This window comes from Pleurodeles waltl, chromosome 4_2, assembly GCF_031143425.1.
Source record: "Pleurodeles waltl isolate 20211129_DDA chromosome 4_2, aPleWal1.hap1.20221129, whole genome shotgun sequence".
NCBI lineage: Eukaryota > Metazoa > Chordata > Amphibia > Caudata > Salamandridae > Pleurodeles > Pleurodeles waltl.
This window is the reverse complement of record NC_090443.1, coordinates 54,633,953-54,659,120: the sequence shown is the minus strand read 5'-3', so window position 1 is coordinate 54,659,120 and position 25,168 is coordinate 54,633,953. Positions and strand designations below refer to the sequence as shown.

At 47.8% G+C, this 25,168-nt stretch overlaps 1 protein-coding gene and 1 long non-coding RNA gene across 3 annotated transcripts in view; one reads left to right on the top strand and one right to left on the bottom strand.

The window, feature by feature from the left end:
• The window catches only part of CD63 (CD63 molecule), a 65,752-nt gene that overhangs the window by 7,349 nt on the left and 33,235 nt on the right, over positions 1–25,168 (bottom strand). For both annotated transcript variants that reach the window (XM_069230626.1, XM_069230627.1), the window contains exons 3-6: positions 8,338–8,526; positions 7,107–7,181; positions 5,185–5,277; positions 4,299–4,439 (exon numbers count right to left, since the gene is read on the bottom strand). In XM_069230626.1, coding sequence (XP_069086727.1) covers positions 4,299–4,439; positions 5,185–5,277; positions 7,107–7,181; positions 8,338–8,526 — 498 coding nt within the window. The remainder of the gene's footprint in view (positions 1–4,298; positions 4,440–5,184; positions 5,278–7,106; positions 7,182–8,337; positions 8,527–25,168) is intronic.
• Positions 590–15,453, top strand: LOC138292190 (uncharacterized). The gene is made up of 2 exons (XR_011202608.1): positions 590–645; positions 15,395–15,453. It is a non-coding gene; the product is annotated as an uncharacterized lncRNA (long non-coding RNA).

Genomic DNA, 25,168 nt, shown 5'->3' with positions numbered 1-25,168 from the left:
AAAAGAGAGAGGGGGAGGAGAAGGGAAAAAGAGAGAGGGGGAGGAGAAGGGAAAAAGAGAGAGGGGGAGGAGAAGGGAAAAAGAGAGAGGGGGAGGAGAAGGGAAAAAGAGAGAGGGGAGGAGAAGGGAAAAAGAGAGAGGGGGAGGAGAAGGGAAAAAGAGAGAGGGGGAGGAGAAGGGAAAAAGAGAGAGGGGGAGGAGAAGGGAAAAAGAGAGAGGGGGAGGAGAAGGGAAAAAGAGAGAGGGGGAGGAGAAGGGAAAAAGAGAGAGGGGGAGGAGAAGGGAAAAAGAGAGAGGGGGAGGAGAAGGGAAAAAGAGAGGGGGGAGAAGGGAAAAAGAGAGAGGGGGGAGAAGGGAAAAAGAGAGAGGGGGAGGAGAAGGGAAAAAGAGAGAGGGGGAGGAGAAGGGAAAAGAGAGAGGGGGAGGAGAAGGGAAAAAGAGAGAGGGGGAGGAGAAGGGAATAAGAGAGAGGGGGAGGAGAAGGGAAAAAGAGAGAGGGGGAGGAGAAGGGAAAAAGAGAGAGGGGGAGGAGAAGGGAAAGAGGGGGGAGGAGAAGGGAAAGAGGGGGAGGAGGAGAAGCGAGAGCGCGGAAAAAAAAAAAAAAAAAAAAAAAAAAAAAAAAAAAAAAAAAAAAAAAAAAAAACAGTATACAATGACTACGAGATCAGGAATTTCATGCTGGGGAGAGTGGTACTTTTTTTTTTTTTTTTAAAAAGGAGGTAAAACTGTCACTCATGCAGTGCAGTGCTAGCACTCCTACACAAAACAGCCAAGACCATGAACTTAGAAACTTTGCTAGGCAGATTTAAACGTTACTATGTATATTTAAAAGAAATGAACAGGTCCCTTAGACTGCTGCATTGCAAGTAAGAACTAGAAAGAACTGCTTCAAAAATCCTACGATGCAATTAAGTAGCACCAGATCATTTTCGGCCAAGTAAGTAATTCCTAGTAATCTTAGTTCTCCACAATGGCCTCTTCATTCAGCTCAGACACCAAATCACAATCATTCTCCAGTGTGTCAATGTCTTACTAAAGAGGAATATTGCTGAGGTTGCTGAATTAGGACTTCAAATGGAAACCGAAAAGCCAGGCTGAAAGTCCTTTTCAAATTTTGTCAGGAAGTGAACTTAACACAAAATCCAACAGCACAGTGCTGGGTATCCCGCACTAGTTAACCTCAGCCTTTTAACTTGGTTAGGCCAGCGGATGGTGTTTGTGAATTCAATTACTATAGTCATGATGGAGAACCAAGAACACAAATTAGTAACTGAGATTTTCATAAACCAAAGGTTACGCAGAGACTTCAGCTGGGTCACCTGGTCAGAATCCAAGCAGTATTGTTAGCAAAGGTATATTCTGATCTGCAAGTATCCGTTTGGCAAGTGTGCAAAAAAATACTTCTCCTGAAAACAGCAGTAACTGCCCTGCTTCTTGTATAATGGCTTTGAGACCTATCCAGAAAGGTCACCTGGCATCCTAGCAGTAGCTGTGTATGATGCTGTTCAACTTAAAATAAGTTGCTTGTAGGTGGCTAGAATTGTACATAAAGCGCCATAATTGAAGGAGATCTAGGGGTCAATTTACAGTTTGGTGGACAGTTTACTCCATCAGGATGGCGGAGGACATTACCTCTGCTAGCCAAAAAAAACGATCACAGGCTGGGAGCTTTCTTCCAGGATGTAGGTGTCTGAGCTTACCATCCCTCATCACTAAACAAAAGCCACACAGTATTTGAGGATAGTTCTGTTAAACAAATCTCTGCCAAATAGACCTGGAAAGCCATGTTTTACAGAATAAGGGAAGAAAGTTAGTTTCTTCTGCACATTCTGGAACACTTCTATTTTTTGTATATACATACACAAAACATACCACTTCTTCCACTTAAGGGCATAAGATGACCTAGTCCTTGGTATGGCTAGTGCCAGGCAGGCCGTTCATACAATGTTAAGTGAGCTTTGGAAGATTGCATGTGATCACGAGTCACTCATCTGCAATGAGTAGTGGAGAGGCTTGCTAGATATTACATACAGGAGAAGTGGAATGCAATGTACTCACATACATTAAAAAACACACATGAGAAGGTGGTCTTCTCGTGACAACTGGGACCACCTTAGCGTTTGGTCTGCTTAAAACTTCAGAAAATCAAGGAAAAGGGATAAAATGTGTAAACAAAAAAACATGGGCTCGCTGATGAATAGGACGTTTACTCGAAGTTGAGCTGTGAAAACATGGAGGCAAGGTCTGAGCATTTAGCTTATTCTCTAGAGGCACAAAAGGTATAGCACAGGAGTGCCCAAGCTGCTGAATAGTGGCATCGTCCCCTCAATTTACTTTATTACAAGAATGCTAGTGCCACATTTTCCGCAACATGCGCTAGCCAAGCGAGCTGGACTACTGTGAGCTGCAGATTTCTTACAATCTGCCATTGAAGACATGTAGTGCACTCGCCTAGAAGGGTTGTTTTGGCTCATGATGGTGTTTGATGTGAGAGGTAGACAAAAAGGCTTGATGGGCAGCCCTTTACTCCAGCATGTGGGTAGAATAGCTCCTCTCTACTTTTGCACACATGCGCTCAGATAGTTCACATGGTTTCCAGAAACCTGACCCAAAGCAGTCTGCATGGCAAAATTCCCTTAAACTGGTTTCTCCTCTAGCCAATAGGGAAAAAATAAATAAATACACAAAAAAAAAAAAAAATGTTAAACGACTTTTGCATTCCATTTCTTCTTCCCCCAGTGCCCAGACTTATGGCACCTCTTGTCACAGAAGTGCTGGAGCGGTGCATGTACTGAAGGAGCACATCGGACAATGTCCATGAAGGACGCCACTATGGCCAGTGATCCTATGTTTCGCTATAGCTTTACACAAATACTCACACTAAGGGCCTTAAAGTGCTTCCAAATATTATATTGTGTGCTGGCCTCGATAAGTTAGGCAATATGTGGATGAAGAAAAACTTCCAGCATTCAAAGAAGTACTGCTAGCACAGCCAGGCGTCTGGAAAGCACCGGTGAGGCAGAATTATTTGCTTAGGCAGAACTTGAGCCTCAACGTTTAGTATATACATTTGAGTGGAAGGGGATGGGGGGGGGGGGGGGGTGGAAATCATTGCATCTTCCCTATACGTTCCCCTCTATTATTCCCCCCACACAACTCCTCAAGATAACTTGAGACTTTCGGAAGGCAGGCCTTTTCCTATACCAGCCTAGGTCTCTGGTCAGTCAATGTCAGCTGTTTGCTGGGAAGATATACCCATGCTCTATGGGGCACCATTGAAGCGATCTGGACAGCAGTCTGAGGAATTTCGGGCCAATTTGGCTCAAACCATCCAAGATGGTCAGGAGGCTGTGAAGTAGGTCATTTGCACTGGACACTAGACTGCTTGGGCGGAGCAGGTGGCATTAGTGTGGTGGTTTTGAAGGCATGCTTGCATGAGATCCACAGACTTCTCTGGGAACGTGAAAGCCTCTTTGAGGTATGTTCTGATAGATTGTGTTGCCCGTTTTTTTTCTTGTGAGTGGCTCCAAGGCTTCTGGGCCCTGTGGCATCCTGCTCGTCTACTATGCCAGATGGACCTCTTTTACCAAACTTCATTCAGATAACAGGTGCACATGTCCACCACCACTCACAATCTTCTCTTTACTAGTCCACTTAAATTAACCTATTCCGTTGAAAACACTACAGTAAATGCACGAGATCAAGACCACAAACTTAAAAACTTATAAGTAGTCCACAAGGAAAAAGAAAGCATATTACTAATTCTATTGCCTATTTAACTCTAACTTTGGGTTCAAGAGTAGCGTGCAAATTACTGCAAATTGCTTCAATGCCTTGGCAGGGGAAGTAAACGCAATACAAATACAGTTTACAACCAACTGCTACAAAGGATAGACGCCTCTACAAACTCCTCACTGGCCTGAAGTGCCTCTGCATACCATCTTCCACAGGTCATGCAGTGCTTACACTCTCCTCTGAAGAGGGTGAACGTAGCCCAGAGGCACACAGAGGACTATACCATCTCCAAAGGGGGGGGGGAGGGGCAGTCTTTGCACCCTCCTAGATTTTAAAAAATAAATAACTACTGATGGTATGCGCTCTCCATCCTTGCCCTGAGCAGCCATGAAGAGTTCACTTTAACTGCTCTCACTGGAGGCTCTGCTGAAGCAGATTCTCCCCCCCCCCCCCCCCCCCACACACACAACATTACCAGCCTTTTAGATGGCGTACAGCTCGGGGGCATGCGGCCTCATTAACTCACCACACGCAGCATGAAGTTATCCAAGGCAGATACTCACATCTTTAAATATTTTGCTTGGGTCTGGTTTACTCCCACAACCTTTAGTTTCTGTAATACAGCAGGAATCCGGCAGGCTTCCATTTTTGAACGGTTCAAAGTCCTTCCAGTCGGCGCTACCGTTGGCGCCACAGCAGCGGAACTGTCACATAAGGAATAGAGGGAGGTAGCTTACATACACAGTAAATGTCACGTCAAAGTCACACAAGCACTCTTCTACTACTACCCCTCCCAACTCCCCCTCAGCCCCCAAACACATTCTTCCACCAGTCAACCCACTCAACGTGCAAGATTAACAGCATACCTCCTCCCCGGAAATGTGGACACCATGTTTAGTAAATGGATTCCCCTCCCCAACATACAGCAATGCACCCGCACGACCCGTCCCAAAGGCAGGTTTACACAAAGTCTTGGGGGGCGATTTGGAGTTTGGCAGGTGGGGTTACTCGGTCACAAAATTGACAGCTTTCCCGTCCACAATTATATCCGCTGGAACTCTTAATGTGCGGACGGGATATGTCATGTTTGTGACAGAGTAACCAGTCTGCCAAACTAAATCGGGCCCTCAGTCTCCGCGTCCTTCTACTTTCCGAGGCAAAGTCCCTCCCCCATCCAAATCAATACTACATTGTGCACATACAAACTTCATCCATTTCAACACTTAGCAGCTTGGTACATTGGGACTGTCTAAAAGAGTGGTGCACCTTTTGTACAGCTGCAGTTTCCAAAAAACGAATTGTTGATTCGTTTAATTTTTAGAATACACCAATTAAGCATTATCAAATTCCCGTTAACAGCACATACATCTCAAAAATCTCGCAGGCACTGCCAAATCCCCAAAGGAAGGGCCAAAGGTGTGGGGCTACATAGAATGCTTTACCACTCACATCTTGCTGGATAGTATCCAGGGCTTTCGCCATATCTGTGTTGTTGTACTGTCCCATGCTGTTGGTAAAGGATTTGTCGATGACCATTTTAAACTGCAAAAAAAATTAAATAATTGAAAGAAACACCGGGGGGGTTGGGGGGGGCAAGTATTGCAACAGGATTAGTTACTCATCGAGCACCTGAACATACATCTTACATGATCGAGACACTCCTGTATCACAAGGTCATGTCTGCCGATGGAACAATTATGTCCGATGCTCTGTGGTGTCTACCGTTTGACACCGAAAAGGAGAATTTTGAAGAAGCCTGAAAACATTACTCCAGAACACTACTATCCAATTAAAACTAAACACACTGAACGACAAGGACTCACGTGCATAGTTCTTTTATAGTTACCATCTACAAGGTCTTCTTACAACTTGCACCGGCTATGTAAGGAAGCAAGCTGCCCCACCACTCCCACGTTTTGTGCAACAAAATATTTACCTTAAAAACAAAATGTAGTTTTTTTTTTTTTTAAATGAGAAAAACCCTTGTATTTTTTTTCCTCGAATCAAAAATCAACCGTTTGCCCTCTGGGTCACAGGATGGAAAACATTTTTTGAGTTTGGGGGACGGGGGTGGGGTCTTCCAGTTTCTAAATGTGAATGAGGCCTCCGTCCCTGGCAGGCAATACACAACTTCGCCACTAGTGCTTTCTTCCCACTGGAGGTCAGCGGAGGCCTTCAGTGCGAGTGGGGTGCGGGTAGTGCTTCCTCCCAAAAAAAAAGTACAAAGTTGCGAAGCCGCATCTTGGAGGTTCAGGGCTTGCTTCTTCAGGGTCATTCAGCATGGAGTAGCTAGAGCTGCTCTGTCCACCACTGCGGGACTTCTAGGAATGTTACTGCGCCCTTTTAAATCCAAATTTGTTACACCAATTCCATTTCAAAGAGTCACTTACTCAACTTAAGTGATGCAGCTGCTGTAGGAGTCTTCTATAGATATTACACTGCCTTTGACCCAGATTCAGGTTGGCATTCTAGTTTGTGGCCCATACATTTCATTATCACTCACTCCTTGCGATTTTCCTTCACTTGTTGGGGGTGGGGGAGAAGGTTATGGATATCCGGGGAGGTTCAATGGTGGACCTGATCCAGTGCCCTTAGTGGACAAGCTACTCCAAGCCAGGGCGTTCAGACACTGAAATCTTTCAAAGGAACCTTAATGTAGCGCATTCGAGGGTTTCCTTTATCGTGAGGTGGAATGATAGTCTTTCTACCTCCATCAGGGTGAGGCAGCAATGAGGACCTTAGCAGAGCTCAACATTTCATCTGCACACAAAAGAGAAGGCGTTTGCGACTCGGTAACGTTCAGGTTGTGGGTTAAGAGAAGGGTCAATCTTGAGTGTGATCTTGCCAAGTACACTAGCTGTTAAAATTCCAAGACCGGGATAGTTTGTCACATGCCTTTTTCACCAACCGGAGAAGATGAAGTCTGCTGGATTATTTGTCCTAGTGATTCTGTGTGGCCAAAGTTGAACGAGGCAAAGGAACAGAGACCAGTAAACACCAGAGGACTGCAAGTAGAACTGGCTTGTCAGTTTATCGAACATCTCAGGATGAGTACTTCAAGGGAGGCTTGGTGCAGCACTGTATCACAAAACACCATCTAGCAAGTTCTAGAAGATTTCCAACTAAAACCATGGATTATCCTACACCATAAAATGGCATTTCAAAATCTCATTAAAATACAGTCAACATGAGAAAGCAGCTCTTCCATGCCATGAGCACCTGCCACCATCTTGCATCAGAGGAGCCTGGCTCAATTGCCTTCACTGTTTCAATAGATCGGACTGTAAGGCTGCTCAGCAAAATCACATCCCTTTTCACTCCAGAAAGCCACAGTAACAGCCCCAGAATACAAATCCACCACCCTTTCTCACCTTATCCTTGAAGATGTATCCAGCGATGGCAGCAGCCACTTCCACCAGGAATATCAGAGTCAGTATGATGGCAAACTGCAAAGGGAGACATGTGAACAAGTTACTGCATCAGATCTTTAATAGTAATCCCTCATCCTTATGGTAGAACGTGCTGGGTTAACAGACTGAGTGCACATCCTACCACTTGCTACACCAGAAAGCTGCCCGCAAGGGCTTTCTCGTGGACCCGTCTCGGATTTTAAAGATTGCAGCCAGAAAGTTCACACTAACATTTAGGCTGACTTTACATGCCTTTCCACACTCCTTTGTGCTCCCTCAGACAAGTTTTTATTCAGTAGGGCTTGAACACAACCCAAGTTCTTTCAAGAAAAACAACCAATCCCACCACAGCATGCCAGAGACAGTAAATCAAGTGAAAAACCACCAGTGAGCTGCATTTTTAAGTTTTGGCCATGCTGCGCATTTGGTCAAATAGGTGGGTGGTCTAGCTGGGTGTCACAAGGTTAAGGCGTTCAAAAGCTGGTAAGAGGGCAGAGGTGATGCTTCGGGTGTCAGGAATCCTTCACAATGCCCAACAGCTTCTTGAGGGCAAGCTATGGTCAACCCAGGCTTCTCTCGTAGGCCACAGCAGATATTTGTACACAGCTAGTAGTTTTAGCACCCCAGGGTAGATTATTATCAAATAATCCAGAGTTAATTTACTCAGACTTTTGATCACAATTTGTTTCTTCGCCCCCAGTGAAGACAAGCGCTCGACATCCCCGACTGTGGCATTCCCCACTCTTACCAGAAGCACCGGCTAAGCCTGCGCCAGCTTTGTCACCCTACATGAAGCCCACTTCATCGCTTCCGTGCTCCCAGAGACGAACGCTTATAGGGTATGGGGCAAGGACCTATATACACAGTTAATCTGTGGGTCAATGCGCCTAGGATAGCGCATGGAATCATATGGCACCGGGTTCAATACCATCCAAGCCCTTCATGTATCAGACAAAAACAAACAAAGACACGTTCTAGTGCCAGCCATCAGCATTAACTGCCCCGTCATTAATGCGGTTGGACAGCATAAAAGACATTTTCACTGATGTTCTAAAGTTACAAGTTTAGGTTTGAAGCTGCTGGGGCAAGAAAGTAAAAGCAGAACAGGACTTTGAAGCACTTGCTGCACAACCTTAGAAGACAGACTGCATTAGGAGGTCAGTACCACCACCTGTGTAAAAACTGCACTCACCGTTGTCACCATGCAGTAGTTCTCCTTCCAGGCACCGCAGCAGCCGAAGAAAGACACCACGAAGATAACGGCACCAACAATGATGATGACGATGGGGGCTCCAGAAGAGGAGGCATCCTGGATGATTATGCTCTTGTTCAGTTGTATCTGCACATAGATTCCCAGGCCGATGAGGGCGATGCCAGCGATCTGTGAGGGAGAGGACAAAAATGGACGCGATTTACAGAAGGCAAGGTAAGCACAACCTCCGCATGCTGAGCTTCAGAGTGAAGTGGTGGAGATAAGGGACGACGCAAAACACAGGCAAGAAAAAAAAAAAAAAAAAAAAAGGACATTCTCAGCAACAAAGAATCAACACCGTTCAACGAGAGACTGAGGGGGGAAGAGGCGTTTGGAAGGGGGACAATGGGCTGGCAGGACATGCAGATCATCCACGCGCCGAGTAACCTGGAGAGGTGGCGATCCCTCGCCTATGCAATGGCAGCAACCTTCAGGGGGGTAAAAGGTGCCCGAGTTATCTGCAGGTCTAACATTCATTTGCCACTGCAGAAGGAGAGCTTGTGTGGCTAGAGGAGGCGGCGAAAGGCCAAGAACGGCCAGTGCCAAGGGGTTTCCTCAGCGCCCGATCATTGAAATGCAATAGAGCTGCTGGAGCAAGAGGAGCCTGTATGCCAGGGGTTAGTTACCTAGTGATGCCAGTATTCAGTTTTTCCGAAGCAATGGGACTGCCAAGGCAAGAACTGCTGTATGCAGGGGAGAGGTAGAAGGGCAAGTGTGAGGGGCAGTGCCAACACGTTCCAGTGCACATCACTTCAGTCTATCTCACACCAGCCTAATCACTGAATCCAAAGGCTGTGCGAGGCGCTGTGGTCCAGAGCTCATTTCTGCCACCGCTCAACATCTCCCCCTAAAGCCCCCCCCCACAAATACACACTTGATTCAGCCTTTTGCAGAAAGAGAAACTAGCAGATCCTTTAACACAAGCGTACAAAAGGAAACTACAATACATACAAAAGGGAACAACACTTTAAACCAATAAAAGTTGTGGTTGGGCACACACCACGGTCAGGGTCAGCTGCTCAAACTCCCGGTACGGAGTCACATACTGAAGTCTTCGACACTAAAGCCACGCCGCCCCGTGGGCACCTGGGGAACTGCTTGCCATACTGTGCAAGTACTGCAATATATACTTACTCGTGGAATAACTTACTCTAGGTAGTAGGAAGAGAGCGGGGGGGGGGTGATGACAGAAGGGGCTAAAGGAAAGAATATGCATCTGCAACGAGCCCACATCCTCTCTGCACGTACTGCTGTTATAGCGCGGATGGGGGGGGGGGGGGGGGGGGCTGGTGTGCAAATGTGTCACCTCACGCCGGTTCTAGGCGTTGAAGTCGAATTGGCGAGTGATCTAGTGTGAACCTGCACGGCTTCCGCCCTGAATGGTCTATATCCGGTTCTGACCAGCTAAGAGTCGGGTTCATCACATTTAGGTTCAGGGCCTGCGGCTCGTGCCCATCGTGGCCTGTTCTCAGCAGCCACTTGAAGAATCAGTCGCTAATCCTCCAGCGTGCAACGAGTGGTGTCTCCTTGGCAGCTTTTGGGGTGTGGGAAGAGCGAGAATGGGGTGCGTTGCAGTAAGTGCAGCTTCACACGGGGTTAATAGCTGTGGAAGGTGGCGACAAGCGCCTCAATCCAAACTTTGCACAACTTCTGACACTCTCATACTCACGCCTGGCCATTCTGCCGTCGGTCCTTGAGCACAATCTTTTCACCCAAAGCCCCCCCTCTCATTTACAACTCCTCCCCCTCCCTTAAATTTCTCCTTTCTCTCCCATAGTTTCTCTTGACACCCCACCCAGTCTTCCGGATTTCAACTTGCATCATTCCAGGAGCAAGCAGCTCAGTGGGTCATGTTTTTTGCCTTTCTATCTGCACTTATAAATGAAAATTCAAAACCACAAAATAGCAGAAAGGAGAGACCAGCAAAGACAGCTCGCAATAGTGACATCCAGAGTTGAACAGTTCGAAGCTAACTGCGCTTTTGTAGCGCTCACAACCCTTAAGCGACTCAAGGCGCTGCCCATACACTCTTCATTAGTCTCCTATCTCCGTGCCTTCCACTGCCTCAGTACATTGTCCATCTCTGCCCCACCCCGAACCCCCTCTTCTCTCCATCTCAAGCTTCGCTCTGCCTTGCTCTCCAGTTCCCTATCACACCTCAGTCACTCAAACGTCTTCCTCCCAAAGCGCATCATTTGCGAATGTGCTCAATTCCCCTTGTCCCCCACAAGGCCACAAGTTCTCTGCAATTTGTCTTGTCGACAAACATTTCGCTCTTTCGACTAAGTTTATCCTATGATATTGGTTAATTATAAACACAAAGTCGAATATCAATAGTTTCAGAATTGACTGGTCGGTAACACATACAAGCTCAATTTTGATTCGAAGCTTTAAGATTCGGGAAAAAATGCTTTACCATAAAATGTTTTTTCCCTGGGGCTCCGAGAAAGGCGAACCGGCGGTGATGGAGTTGAAGGCCCTCAGAGGTGCTAGGCTGCGGTTCTCACCAACAGTGCCCACAAAACCCATCATGACTACAGTGGGCACCGTCCACCTGGCTCCAGTCACTGCACCCCTACTTGGCAAATAAGACGTGGCTTACCTGCTTATCACGTTAAGAACAGGTGTTGAGGAGAGGGAGGGGCGTGAAAGCACCTTCAAACACGAGGGACACGCCAAGGGAACACAGACTGGGTCCTGTTCACAAATGGCAAGCCCCACGTCACATGCCCAGGGCTGTGCCAGGGCACGAGGAGTCACGAGGCTAGGGTGGCATCACCCGGAGACCGTCTGTACAGAGTTCAAACAGCAGCAATAAAATCCTCCCAAGGGCGGTCCCTTCATCTCGCACTCGGCAAACATTTCTGCTTCTGTACTTACACATACGGGGGCGGAGGAGTTGTAAATGAGGCGAGGTGAGCTTCACACGCTCCCTGTCCCAAATCCAGTTCACTTATTCAAGTGGTCGATTCCTTTCAGCGAGAGCGGGCAAGCAGGAGTTCAGCCCAAGATAAAACAATGCATCTGCAGAAAGTTGGGAATGTAAACACCCGACCAGATAGCCTCGTTCCAATCTGAAGAAAGCTAATAAAAGTGGGCCCCCACTTAAACATTACAGGAACCCAAGGCCCATAATGAATCACTATTTGAATCCGGGGACCCCCACTGAGCCACTACTTATTTAACACTTTAATTCACAAATATTAAAAACATTGGGAAGTTTGAATCTGTTCAAAATTCAGAGGAGGTCACAGGTCCCGCCTACATTCTCTTTGATGCACATGCACCTTTTTCACGCATCAAGATCTCACCAACTTAATTTTAACCTCCATTTTTAAATTCTTCCATGCTTACCTAACATTTAATTTTTTTTCATATTTACATTTTTATTAAAGAAATATACCCTTTATTAATCTGCTAATAGTATTTAGTTTAAACAATCCCGAAATCCTCCCCACCCCGAGTAGGCTTCTTGGACACCCCGGGGTCCCCAGACCACCGGTTAACTACTCGTCTAGATGCACCCCACTGCTAACACCACACGCCTGTCATCGAGTAAGAACCCGGAGCAGACTCCCAGATCACTGCAGAACTCCAAGCATCCACACCAGCTTGCCACTTCCTGGATGCTTGGAGTACTCATAAGACCGATGACCAAGCAAAAGAAGTGAAAGAAGAAAGGAAAAGAAAGGGGGGGGGGGGGGGGGAGGGGAGAAAATCAGTCAAGTGACGGGGACTCGTGGGCCAAGTATAAGAGCTTGGAATGTGTTCCCGAGAGACCCCCTCGGGGCCAGCTAATACCTCGTGACTTTTGAATGACTGGGGAGGAGACTGTACTACTGAGGAATTTCTCAGCAATTTAAGGAAAGCCTCGCCGAAGATGACGTGGCCCAAAATGGTAATCTAACCCGGCTTTTTTGGTTATAAAATTTGAAAACTGCCGCAAACAAAAGAAATAATTACATCTTCCACCGTGACAGAGATTCAAGCGCTTACTACCATCATCTAATGCGGTCTAAGGGTCAGGTCAAGGAGTGTGCCCCGACAGGGCAAATCTGCGTTTCATCCGTCTGAGGTAGATTAAATCAAGCGCAATTTCACTAAGCATTAGGCACGAGGCAAAACCGTGGTATTAAGCGCTGTGTAGACCACTTTAGGACCAGCAGTCGAAGTGGATGGCAGAGAGGCCGGCCACATGCACTACAGAGGTGAGGCCGCTCCAGGGCGGGTGGGGGTTCTCCCAATAATGCTTTCCAATAAAAGCAGATCAAAACACATTGGGGACAAAAGAAATGCAAGCAGCCTAGGCAGATATCCCCGCGTTACACGTCACGTGGAGAGACCCAGTGTCAGAAACTCTGCGAGTGCAAGTGCTTGCTGTCGGAAATACACCAGACCGCAAAGAATATCGAGACTATATGCGAAGGTGCAGCGGGGAGCCAGAGACACGCCAGCAAAACCTACAGCGTGTGCTTACACACAAGCGGAACAGCCTCTAGGCACTACCATCCTCGCGCAAACCTCATCAACTCTACAATCTGGCGTAGTAGGGGCATCTTGGTTGGAAGAGTTCTTACATACCATAATAAACACCACACAACCGGTACCCCAACCAGTGGCGTAGCGTGGGGGGGTGCAGGAGGGGCCGGCCGCAACATCTGGGGGGGGGGGGGGGGGGGGTTAACTCTAGTGCTAAAATCCAGGGTTAGGGGGCGCAAATTACTTGCCTTGCCCCGGGTGCTGACAACCCACGTTACGCCACTGACCCCCAACATCCCTTCTAAAGTACGAGACCGCAGGCGTGGGGTAACGTACCCCCTATGATGGAGGTCTCCAACGAAAGTCTAGGGATGGAAGGTTTTCGGGCTACATAACAATTAGGTACCCTGAAAATATGGCATGCACCAGACACCACGGACAGCAAAGCAGCCTCACTAGGCACGAAGCTTTTCAGTCAAGAGGGCTTGGACAGACACGGAAGAGACAGCCTCCGAGGGGCGAGGTGAATTATCCAGGACTGAAGCTTTGGCCCAAAATGGTAGCCGCGCCCTGAACATTAGCACCTGGTTAAACAGCAGTAAATAAACTCACTGCTTCTCTATGGATAACGGAGGTACAGTAAAGACCAAGCACAGAGGTCTAGGCACTGGACCGCACGGGCGCACACCAGGGTGGAGTGGTCTCACGGGAGGTTTACTCAGCTTAGATGCGTCCCTCAGCACCGGAAATGGCTGCTGTAACCTGGCAGCCACACTAAGTTATGAAACGAAAAGGCTGCTCTGAAGAGAAGGGAATTAGAAGGAGAAACAGATACTTGTGATGCGGTCCAGCGGAACACAAGCAGGTTGTATACAATTCCTTACACCCTGGGAGTGACATCCCCGCGGGTACCAAACAACCCTTTCAAACAAACTGTAGGTGAGACTGTCCTGGGGTGACCAGGAGTTCCGGATTTGCCGGGAGAGGCCCGGTTTTTTCACCAGTTGTCCGGGCAGATTTCGGGAAATTTAGCTCATGTCCCGGTTTATAGAGGGCCGATTTAAAACGGTGGAAGGTGACTATCTTTTGCCAAGCAGGGGTGGTTAGCAGCTGTTATAAGAAAGGAACGTAATTAACAGGCATGAGACTGGCTTCATAAAAATGCATTTTATTTATGTTTAGTGCCTTTTCTGTAAATCTATGCTGACGACAGCCTTCATTCTGTGGGCTCTGTTTGAAGTAAAACTGTAGTCATTTGTGATAAGTCCCTGTATTTGACTTTTAAAATTCTGGTCACCTATACTGTTCCTTTAATTGGCTTACAACTTTGGCCCTGCTGGATGGCTACCCATTTACACTTTCAAAAAAAGACGACTGGCCAATGTGCGCTTGCTAAATTTTGGCCTAATAACAGACAAGTGCAGGAAGGTAAGGAGGCGAAATTGAGGAGTTGCGGGAAATTATATATACAAAAAAAAAAAAAAAACCACATTGCTTTGAATGACAACGAGGACTCTAAAATGGCTGTCACCATACACCAGATGGACACGACTGAGGCACTGGGCGCCTTAGTGTAAAGGTGGGGGGTCTTGAACAGAGGTGCGCTGAGAGAAAGACTCCGGCATCAGGACGCAGTGGCACGGGGAGAAATGCGAGCTGAGAAGCACACCCGAGGGGAGATCGTGGGCGCATGCGAGGTCGCAGTTATCAGGATGTAGTGTGCGAGAAGAAACTAGTCAGAGTTCACCCACATCACATGCTTTGATGCTTGTTGAACCCGTCGCACCAGCACATGCCTTCCTACCGAACAGGAATTTCCACTTCATGCCAGACCCAGCCTAAAGGGTGAATATTCAAAGCAGGGGGTGGGGGGTGCCAACAGAGTGAGGACCTCCTGTCATGATGGCACAGGGTCCAAAGAACAGCTGATGCCAGGGAAGCGCTCATAACAGATTTTGTCTTTAGCATAAGACCTTCCGTCCCCCACAACCCAAACCTTCCGCCCCCCCCCCCCCCCCCCAAAAAAAAAAAAAGTCACAAAACCAGTACTGGTTAATGAGGTCTCCAGCATGAGACACGGAGGACACAAACTTGTTTGCCAATGATAGTTTTGAAGGAAGCTTCTTGCAAAGCCAAGAGATCGTGCGTTGGTGACATTAGCCTTGCCAGCTGTTTTTTAAGCTATACCGTATAGTACCACGCATGTGCACGAGATGTAAGTAACTAAAGGATTTTCATATACTCCCCCCACCCCCCAAGAGTTTGTGTGTTGGGGGGGGTGGAAGTAGTAGTATGGAGGGAACGCCACGGAAGAGTAGGCAACACAAGGGTTTGAGAAAAATACAGGACACTGGTGAAGGAAGAAGGACAATGGAGGGGAGGAGGGCATGAGTAGGCGGAAGCCAAACCTCGGGTGCGGGGGGGGACACAGGCGATTGCAACAGGGAGTTAGACAAGGAGATGTACTCATGTGACAGGGTAACAAGAGTGCCAGGGAGAAAATACCCAAGGGAGACAGAAAAAAAAAAAAAAAAAAAAAAAAAAAAAAAAAAAAAAAAAAAAAAAAAAAAAAAAACACACCACACACACACACACACACAATCTCAGCGAGTGCATAACAAAAAGAAACAAGCATTTACAATGCATCGGGTCTCGCATTTGCTCATGTTAGAGCTGATCGCGTTGTAAACTCCTAACCCGACTTTTCACCTATCGGGCAAAAGTGCATTCATGTACATAACCCGAAAAAGTGAAATTAAGTACCTAAAGCGCTCGACTTCTGCCAAGCCAGATCGGGCTCGTAAATTAAAGGAAAAAAAGTCCACGAGCCCGATGGAAAACAGCGAGCCTCGCATGTTTTCTGTACTTGGTCGCTGCGCTGGAGGAGGGCTAGCCACCGGAAAAGGCATTACCTCCCGTCCCTCCCTCGCCTTCCTTTTAACCAATGAGGCCTCCCGCCTCCCCCCTAGACCCTCCCTTCCCCTTTCAAAACCCCCCCCCCACCCTTATCCCCTCCTGTTCTTTTGTCTAGCCCACGCTAGACGGTTTTCTTTCCCTTTCTTACCTGCACGGCGGGGCCTGGAGGTCGTCGATGGAGGCACTCCTCGGGACGCGGTGCTCCGCGAGGAGTGCTACGGCTGGGTCACGTCTTGAGCGAACGGCATGGCTGCTCGAGAGGCGTGTACTGGGGGCCGGCTGACGGGGTCAGCCGGCCCTCTGTGGCTGGGGCGTTAGTTTCCGGGTTTCCGCGCCGCGGAGCCGCGAGGACCTTCAATTTTTGGATGCTGGTCAGGTAGGACGGGCGTTCTGCCCGTGGTTTTTTGGATTTTTACAAGGATTGTGACCTTTTTAGGGTTTGGTGGAGCCCTGTTAGGGAGGACCAGGGTCCTATATGTAGGGTAGTGTTTTGGAATGAAAGGCAGTGTTATTTTGATTACCATGCCTAAAGCTCCAGCAAAGAGACGTGGTTGTCTCTTCTTCCTCCTCGGAGGTGGGAGGGGAGGGTAGCATTGCTCTTCCTGAGAACCCACAGGTACCTGGCAGGGGTACTCCCCTCATGTCTAGTGAGGAAGTGCAGGATATGGGTGAAATGGCTGTCACCAGGGCACTGCAAGCTGGCGTGGCCAGGACTGATCAGTCTAAGCGTGCGCACTCATCGGTAGCGGCAAGGAAATCCTCATCGGAGAGTGAGGATGAGGCCCCATCAACGTCATCTGGGGGGAAATAGGTTTCCAGAAGAGGTAATGTGGGAAGTGATGACACATGTTCGGGACAGTTTAGGTTTCCCTGTGTTTCAACCTACAAACTCAGAGTCTCATTTATTTCCTCAAATATCAGACGCCTTTTATGTTTGCCATGCCTTTCCAGGGACCGGTGAAGGATATGGTGTTTCGTGAGTGGAAGGATGTGGAGAAGGCTCAGGTTCCACGATTCCTTCAGAAACTTTACTTACTTGAGGGTGAGGGGGTTTTTCCTCCTTCAATACGCCTGGACTCTATTCTGGCTACTCTAATTGGCAAAACGGCAGTCAATCCGGAGGATTGTGTGCCTACGTATGCCACAGACCGTAAAGTGGATTCAGGTCTTAAGAGGGCTTTTGCGGCGGAGAATCTGGCGCTGAAGGCAGGGATTTATTCTGCTTATGCGTCACAATCATTGGTTCAAGGCTTTGATAAACTGGCGGGGGCTGTACAGGAAGGGGCGGAGTGTTCGGAGCTCCTGGCTGGTATGGAACAGCTGGCCAGATTATTGGCAGATGTGTCTTCAGATATAGTCCGTACTTCGGCTCTGGCATCTGGGTCTTTGATTGGGGCTCGTAGGTCCCTCTGGTTGCGTTCATGGAAGGCTGATCCAGGGGAAACGGCGGCCTTGTTGAGACTGCCGTTTGAGGGTTGTAACTTGTTTGGAGAACTATTACCATCCATACTTTCCAAGGCGTTTAAGGAGCGGAAGCATGCCTTACCTTATAAAGGGGTTTCTTCTTCGGGTAAAGGGTGGAAGAAGCATTCCAGATCTTCTCCTACTAGGGTTGCTAAATCCTTTTCGTTTAGGAGACGGCGTTTTCATCCGCGTTTTTCACTTAAGAAGTCTACTCCTGAGACCCGGGGTGGTTTCAAGAAGGGGTCCTGGCATTCGCTGTGGGCCTGGCAGAGGGCCGGTTGGGGGATGACTGTGTCACTTTCTTTCAGCTTGGGAGGACAGTGTAACCGATCATTGGGTACTAGACATGGTGACCAATGGTTATGTCATAGATTTTGTGGCGGTTCCTCCAGATTCCGGGGTGCATCCCACACCTCTGCCTTCAGAGGGGTCTTGGAGTGGAGCATTATTGGACGGAGTGCGGGACTTACTGGTCATGGGGGCCATTTCCCATGTTCCGCTAGACGACCGAGGTCAGGGCACTTATGCGGTCTTGTTTCTTGTGCGGAAAGTTTCAGGGGGATTTTCAACCGGTGCTCAATCTGAAGGAGGTGAATACCTGGATCAGGACAGTGCATTTCCACATGCTGTCCATTCGGACTATTTTTCCATTGGTCAGGCAAGGGGATTTTCTGGTGTCACTGGATCTGCCGGATGCTTACCCACACGTACCGGGGGCATGGTCCTCTCAAAAGTTCCTGAGGTTTGCTGTGGGGCAGGATCATTTCCAGTTTTGCGTTCTGCCTTTCGGTCTGAAATCTTCTCCCCGAATTTTCACGAATATGCTGGCTCCTCTAGTGGCTTTGCTTCATTCAGAAGGGGTGTTTCTGCACCCTTATCTAGTCGACATTTTGATTCATGCCCATTCACGAGACCTTTTGCAGAGGCAGGTGGCCCAAGTTCTGGGGGTCCTGCAATAACACAGGTTTTTGATCAATTGGGTGTCATCAGACTTTGTGCCGTCCCAGGATCTGGTTTTTCTAGGGGCTCGGTTTCAGCCTATTCTAGGGTTGGTGACTGTGTCCGGGGAAAAAAAAAAAAAAAAAAAAAAAAAAAAAAAAAAAAAAAAAAAAAAAAAAAGTTGGATGCTCTCCAGGCTTTGGTAAAGAAGGTATGGTTACTGTCTGCTCCCCGAGCTCTTCTATGGTTGCGACTGCACATTTGGCGTCAGTGATATTTTGGGTTCTTGGGCACGTTTCCATCCCCTGTGCTTGATGACGTGGTTCTCGAGTAGGTGGGATCCAGGGTCCGGTTCTCTGAAGGACGGGGTTCCAGGGTCCGGATTGATTCACAGAGAGTTGCAATGGTGGTTGGATGCAGACCACCTGAGGGTAGGGGTGTCTTTGTCACCTCTGAGACCCGTGGTGGTGACGACGGATGCCAGCCTCTCCGGTTGGGGGGCATGGATGGGGTCAGCTCAGATTCGGGGGTTTTGGTCCCCTCGGGAGGCGAGTCGGTCATCTAATTGGCGAGAATTGCGGGCTATATTCCTGGCTCTGGTCCATTTCCAGGATTCCCTGAGGGGGTTGGCGGTTCTGGTTCGCACAGACGACTTAGTGGCCGAGGCTTATGTCATTCGGCGAGAGTGGTAAGTGTTCGGGCGGATCTACTGAGCAGAGTGATTCCTTCCTCTCAACTTTTCTCTCTCCGGAGGTCTCTGTTTCGGCATCTGGTTCGGCTTTGGGGTCTTCCAGTGCTGAATGTGTTTGCGTCAGTAGAGACTGCGATAGTGGAGTGCTTCTGCTCCCGGTTTCGGTGTCCCCAAGCATGGGTGGTGGACGGGATGTCATGTCCTTGGCCGCAGGGCCTTTTATATGCGTTCCCTCCGTTTCAACTATTCAGGGCGTTTCTGTTAGGTGCCAGTGGCTTAGAGTTCTACCTTGCTGGCTTCATGGAGACGTTCAACTTTGCTTTCTTATGGTAGACAGTGGAAGGTGTTTTCGTCTTGGTGCTTAAGTCGTGAGTTGGATCCTTCCTGCGCTTCTCTCTTTGAGGTGATGCAGTTCCTGCAGGACGGTGCTCGTTTAGGGTTGTCAGTGGCTTCTCTTCGGGTACAGTGGGCGGCTATTCAGGCATTTAGGGACCATGGCGTAATCTTCAAGTTGAAGGGCGATTGATGCCTGGATTTTTTCAGGGGCTTATTAATTTATTTCCTCACCCGGTACGTTCTTTTCCCTCATGGGATCTGTCCTTGGTTTTGGATGTGTTGACGGGGGCCCCTTTTGACCCATTGGGGGACTATGATTTGCGACGTCTATCTTTGAAGACGTTCTTTTTGGTCGCCATTACTTCGGCTCGTCGGTTGGGGGAATTGGGGGCATTGGCATGTTCCTTTCCTTTTTTGTAAGATTTTTCCCGATAGGGTGGTTCTGGTTCCGGTGCCTTCCTTTATTCCAAAAGTCAATTCTTCGTTCCATTCCAGGCAGGCGGTCATCCTTCCTTCATTTTGTCCGGATCCCTCATCAGGGGAGGAGGTCCGTTTGCATTTGTTGGATGTACGTAGGGTTTTGTTGGAGTATCTGCGGGTGGTGGCTCCTTTTCGTACAGGGGATTCACTGTTTGTTACTTTTGGTCCGGCGCGCTAAGGTGAGAAACCTTCCACGGCTTCCTTGAGTTGGTGGGTTCGATCTTTGATTCTGTTGGCCTATTCCTTGAAAGAGGTGGTTCCTCCTCTAGGGATTCAGGGGAGGTCTTCCAGAGGCATGGCGGCGACGGTGGCAGAGCTTCAGGGGACTTCAGTGGTGGATATTTGCAGGGCCGCCACTTGGGCTTCTCCTTCGGCGTTTGTGCGTCATTATAGGCTGTCGGACTTGGGTGGTTTGGAGTCGGTGTTTGGTCACGGGGTCTTATCCTCTATGAGATACTGTTTGGGATGTTCTTGGTGCAGGATATTAAATAAGGGTCTTGCAACTCGATGTCCGTCTCCTGTGTGTTTTTCTTGCTATGTCTCATTGGTTAAAAGGAAGGAGAGGTAGGGACGGGAGGTAATGCTTCCATTTTCTTACGATAATGGCATTACTCCTAGTCCTACTCCCTCGCCTTCCTTTTCCGTTCCCTCCCACCCTCCCGGTACGGACTGTCCGAGTTGCGGCTTGGGCTTGGTTTTTGTACAGGAGGGGATAAGGGTGGGGGGGGGTTTTGAAAGGGGAAGGGAGGGTCTAGGGGGGAGGCGGGAGGCCTCATTGGTTAAAAGGAAGGCGAGGGAGTAGGACTAGGAGTAATGCCATTATCGTAAGAAAATGGAAGCATGACGTATGCATGCCTTCGACTAATGAAAGCAAGCAGATTTTATGAGGGAAGCCCACCAACCAATAAAAAACACTGATGTGAAGTTGACAGGGCTCAGAGCCCTTTTATAAATACAGAAGAGTCTTCCTGCGAAACGCATGCGCAGCGCAGGCTCGACCCTAAAAAGTAGTACATATAAAGCAAGCACTGTAAGCGCCAATGCCAACCAATCAGACAGTAAAGCGGCAATGCTTCATGAGGGACAAACACAAGATTGACAAATTGGGACGCTAATAAGAAGCAGGTAAATGAATGACAGGAAGGACAAGCAACTGTCAGGCTTCAAGCCCCTCTACCTTCTCAAGACACCACATGCCTCTCACACAGCACATGCAGGGTCCAGTAGGGTGAGCAGAATATCAGCACAAAGTTTATGGGGGTTCACATTGGTGAGACTTTACATGAGGGGGGCAGCAGATTTCCCTTGATTCAAGAGACATCACACTTAATTCACAAAACGTGGTACGCTGCCACCGCCTCTATGTAAATTACCCAGGGCATGGGCAGTAGCCCTATGTCTGCCATGAGGGCAAGCTTGGTGCACCTTTCATGCCTCAGAACAGGCAAAGCGAAAAAGCCTAGGCCTCTGCACATAAACTAGAATAACATGGTGCCAGGAGTTAACAAAAAAGTCCGGACACCAGTTCACACACAACCAGGAAATAGGGCTGCGATTCATCCATTTAGCATGCAGGGGCCATTTCCCAACCCAACAGTAACAATAGATGCTGCAGACATTTGCAGTATTTAGCCAGACCTAGAAAGACGAGTGACAGAATATCTTTTGACACACGAATGGCAGAGGGACAGGCTGTTATCTCGACCTCCATTTACGGGGTTGAGAAGTCTTTAAACATGACGACTAGCATCTTTACTGCAAGAAATCTAGTGCACTAGGAAGCCAATCAAAAACCTCCAAACCTTTCAGACACATGCTTCTGAATCAAACGGTGGTAAATACAATCTAACATGGGTACTCCAGTAATGGGGCATTGTGGTCTTACAATTAACATCGCATTACAGCAGCACCTTCAGAATGCTTTAGAGAGTTTATTTTCCTGTAACATGGCTGTTCCTGGAATGGTCTACTACATGACGGAATAATGCACAATATGCAAATCTAGAGCCAAGTCACAACCCAAAACTAAATTCACTTAGTTAATGGAAACAAGAATTTTCAAATATGCCCTCAGGTGAGGTACACAAATAAAACCCAACTGAGAAGCATTAACACTGGGTCACGGGACAAATTTAAGACAACCATGGTCTAGAATCTTCAAAGTAGTCTGATGCTTTAGGGAGCGCATTAATGCATTTATTAGCCTACTGAAAGGGATGGCCCTTTGGTGCATTATGTGAATTATGGACTGTAGCATAGACCATGTCCCACTGTGCCTCATGACATCATAGGGTCCTCCCGCAACATCAAAAACTAGAACCTACCAATTATATGTAGCCAACTAGGCAAAACATACTGGCCGAATTAAATATTAGAGGGATTTTTTTTTTTTAAATATGTATTTAATGTGAAACCCAGCAGATGACTCAGGACGACAATAAACACAATCACAGATAGTGTTCTATATATACACACACATCCCCCCCACCTCCCCACTCACCTACACCAGCCACTATCCACACCTAGAAGAGCGGAACCAGTAAGAAACACCTTCATCCACGGTGGATTAAATATGCGTTCTTTAACACTGAAGAGAACTTGAAGTGGTTTTTGTGTGCCTATTTAGACAGACTTGAATAAGGCAATCTTACAGCCGGTGAATGTTTGGCACTGAAGGAGGCATAGTTTAAGTGTACCAATAGAGAAACCAAAAACCACAACCTAACCAAAATACAGAGGCTTCAGAAAATTTGGCAAAGCAGAGAAAAGGCAGTAATTCCTTTTACTGAGCTAAAAACTGGTCAGAAAAGAGCCATCTCTCGCATTTGGTGTGAATGCCAGGCAAGAGGTTAAGCTGAACTGATCTAGAGCCCGGCAAGGCTGTCAGAGCACCAGTTCAGCAGAAAATAACGCAAGCTACCCTGATGCACTATGAAAGGCAGACTATACACAACTTTTCTTGTCTGGCAGTCCATGAACTGCCAAGTTTATAAGTACAAAGAAGAGCACCGTCACCTGTTCAAGTATTTTCTCAAAGGCCACATTAAGGGTGTGACCAAGATCCTGCCCCAACAGAAGTCCAACATGGAGAGCACTTGTGTTCACTAGTCAGGTCAAGGCGAGGGGGGTTGGCTGCAGCAGTCGTAGTTGCTTCTAAGACCTAATGTGTGCATCTTGCCAAGTGCCAGTGATGTCCAAACAAAGGAATCAAGACAACACAATCATATACTCGGTTACTGTTAAGCTTCAGCCAACCAGAGACGATCATCTTACAGGTGTTCTACAAAATTGACAGAGAACAGACACGCACCTAGGTCTGCACTCACCAGTGAAACACAGTCTTTGCAAATCCGATGGTGTGGATGAACTTAAGAAAAGCTTAAGTAAACGTTAACAAGCACTGAAAAAGCCTGTAGGTCTTGCCTTTTGGCTCCATCAATACAGAGCTACTGGCATTGCCAGTGCTTTATGCAGAAACTGTCCACGGAAGCAATGGAAGGGGGGGGGGGGGGGGGCAGAAGGGTGAAGGCAGTACACATGGGAGAGACTCCACATGTAAGCTCCAGTGGAGTATTGAAGGAAAATATTCGTCCTGCTAGTGCGAAACTCGAAGGATGCAATACATCCAAAGTGATGGCACAGAATCTATGCTCCAGACAAACGAAAGGACAGGAAGGAAAGCCATTAAATGAAATTAAAGCAAACTAGAGTTATAGGCAAAGCAAAGCAATGCCGAGCCATAGGTTGTTCAAACGCCCACTGTAAAAATGGTTACAGAATAGGTTTCGGACTGCTAAAACCCGTCTGCAGACGAGACCTACAAAATACAGCAGAACACAAAAGGAAAACCTGAAAATCAGAGCGGGTACAAACAAGAAGTGAGCCTAGTGGAAGTGTCAGCCCAAGGGAGACTCTACTGAAGCTAGAAAAGCTTGATCTTCAGAGATCAATAAAGCAGAGGTCGACTGAGAAGACACTGAAGAGTCAAGCAATGGAATGTCGGGAAAACAAAGCCAGGATATTTGTAAATGAAGACTAACTCAACTGCTGTCTCGGTTTCCAGAAAGGACAGATTTCATACAACTCACTGCATTTCCTGGCGTGTTGTTAATTCGGTCAGTGCTTTAAATGGGTCGGTACTGTGCAGAACAGAGTACCAGCACTTTTTTATTTTGAGAAACAAGCGTGTTCAGAGTACCTGCACTTTTAGTTTTCCATTTCAAGCACTGAACTCAAAGAAATACAGGAGTTAAGTCACAACCCGCTCTATGATTTTAGCTTAAACAGAAAAACTAGGCCCAGCTCAAATTTTCAGGCTTGCACGGTTACGTTTAACAGACATTCTGATTTCAGCAAAGTTAGTCATGCCAGGTACTCCGAATGGAGAAGAGAGAAAAAAAAAAAACACACATTGTACTGCGGCATTTAGCGCTTCGTAACTCAGGTGAGGCCATATAAACAGTTAAGCCTACTCTGTCACCTGGTAAGAGGGATCCTTAATTTACACTGATTAATATGTCTGTTTTTTATTAGCTGTGAAGAAAACTGCCCCATTCCCCCCAAGTGCTCGTGAAGTTTGTCTTCCGGAACTAAGTTGAGTTATAAACTGCCGGTAGCAGGATCGGATTTACAGTGACATTGCCGTTCTGACAATTGGTGGAAGTTAGAAATGAGCATCTTGGTTCACTCTAGCAGGAGCGGGGGGGGGGTCATTTTCGGTGGGACGTACATCTAGCATAAAGGTTAACCATGTACGGACAATCAAGGCACCGCTCTGGTCCTCGGACTGTATGCCGATAATTATCCCCTTTGGTAATGCAAGTCTAACCGATTCCAGGTCCTTGTAAGAAGTGTATAAATAGAAGAAAGGTACTGACATTAGCAAAGCAATATGCAGTATGAAAGGCAACGGACAGCGCGCAGACCAGCTGAAAAGGACGCCACATTCAAGAGACCAACAACATGGGAATAACCGACCTGCCCTACGGGCGTCACCAGAACATGTTAGACACAGGATTACCCGAGAGAAAACATGGAGCCACAGGAGGTCCCGACACTTCACCCCACACTAGAGCACATTACACTAGCACCAGCTCCGGAACCGGCACAGCGGGTTTAGGCCAAAGCAGGACTGCACCGGAAGCGTCAGTCTACACAACAGCAACCCCGCCAGTAGTTTCAGACAGGAAAGGGCCACATGCCAACTGTAGACGTCAAGGTTTTGTTGACTATGGAAGCCGACTAGGGGGTTAAACAACTCTGGCACAATGACCGAGTCTAGGTCGAAAGAGTCGCGGATGACGAGGTGGCTTAGGCCCCCCCACTTTTAAACTGCGTGAGGGGAAATAAGCCATAGGCAGTCCGTCTCGAATGAAACCGACCACAGCAATCTATAGCACAGAGTGGTTTGCTTTGGGAGGGGCAAGTGGGGAAATTAGAAATTCCACAACAAGGAGTTATCCATCT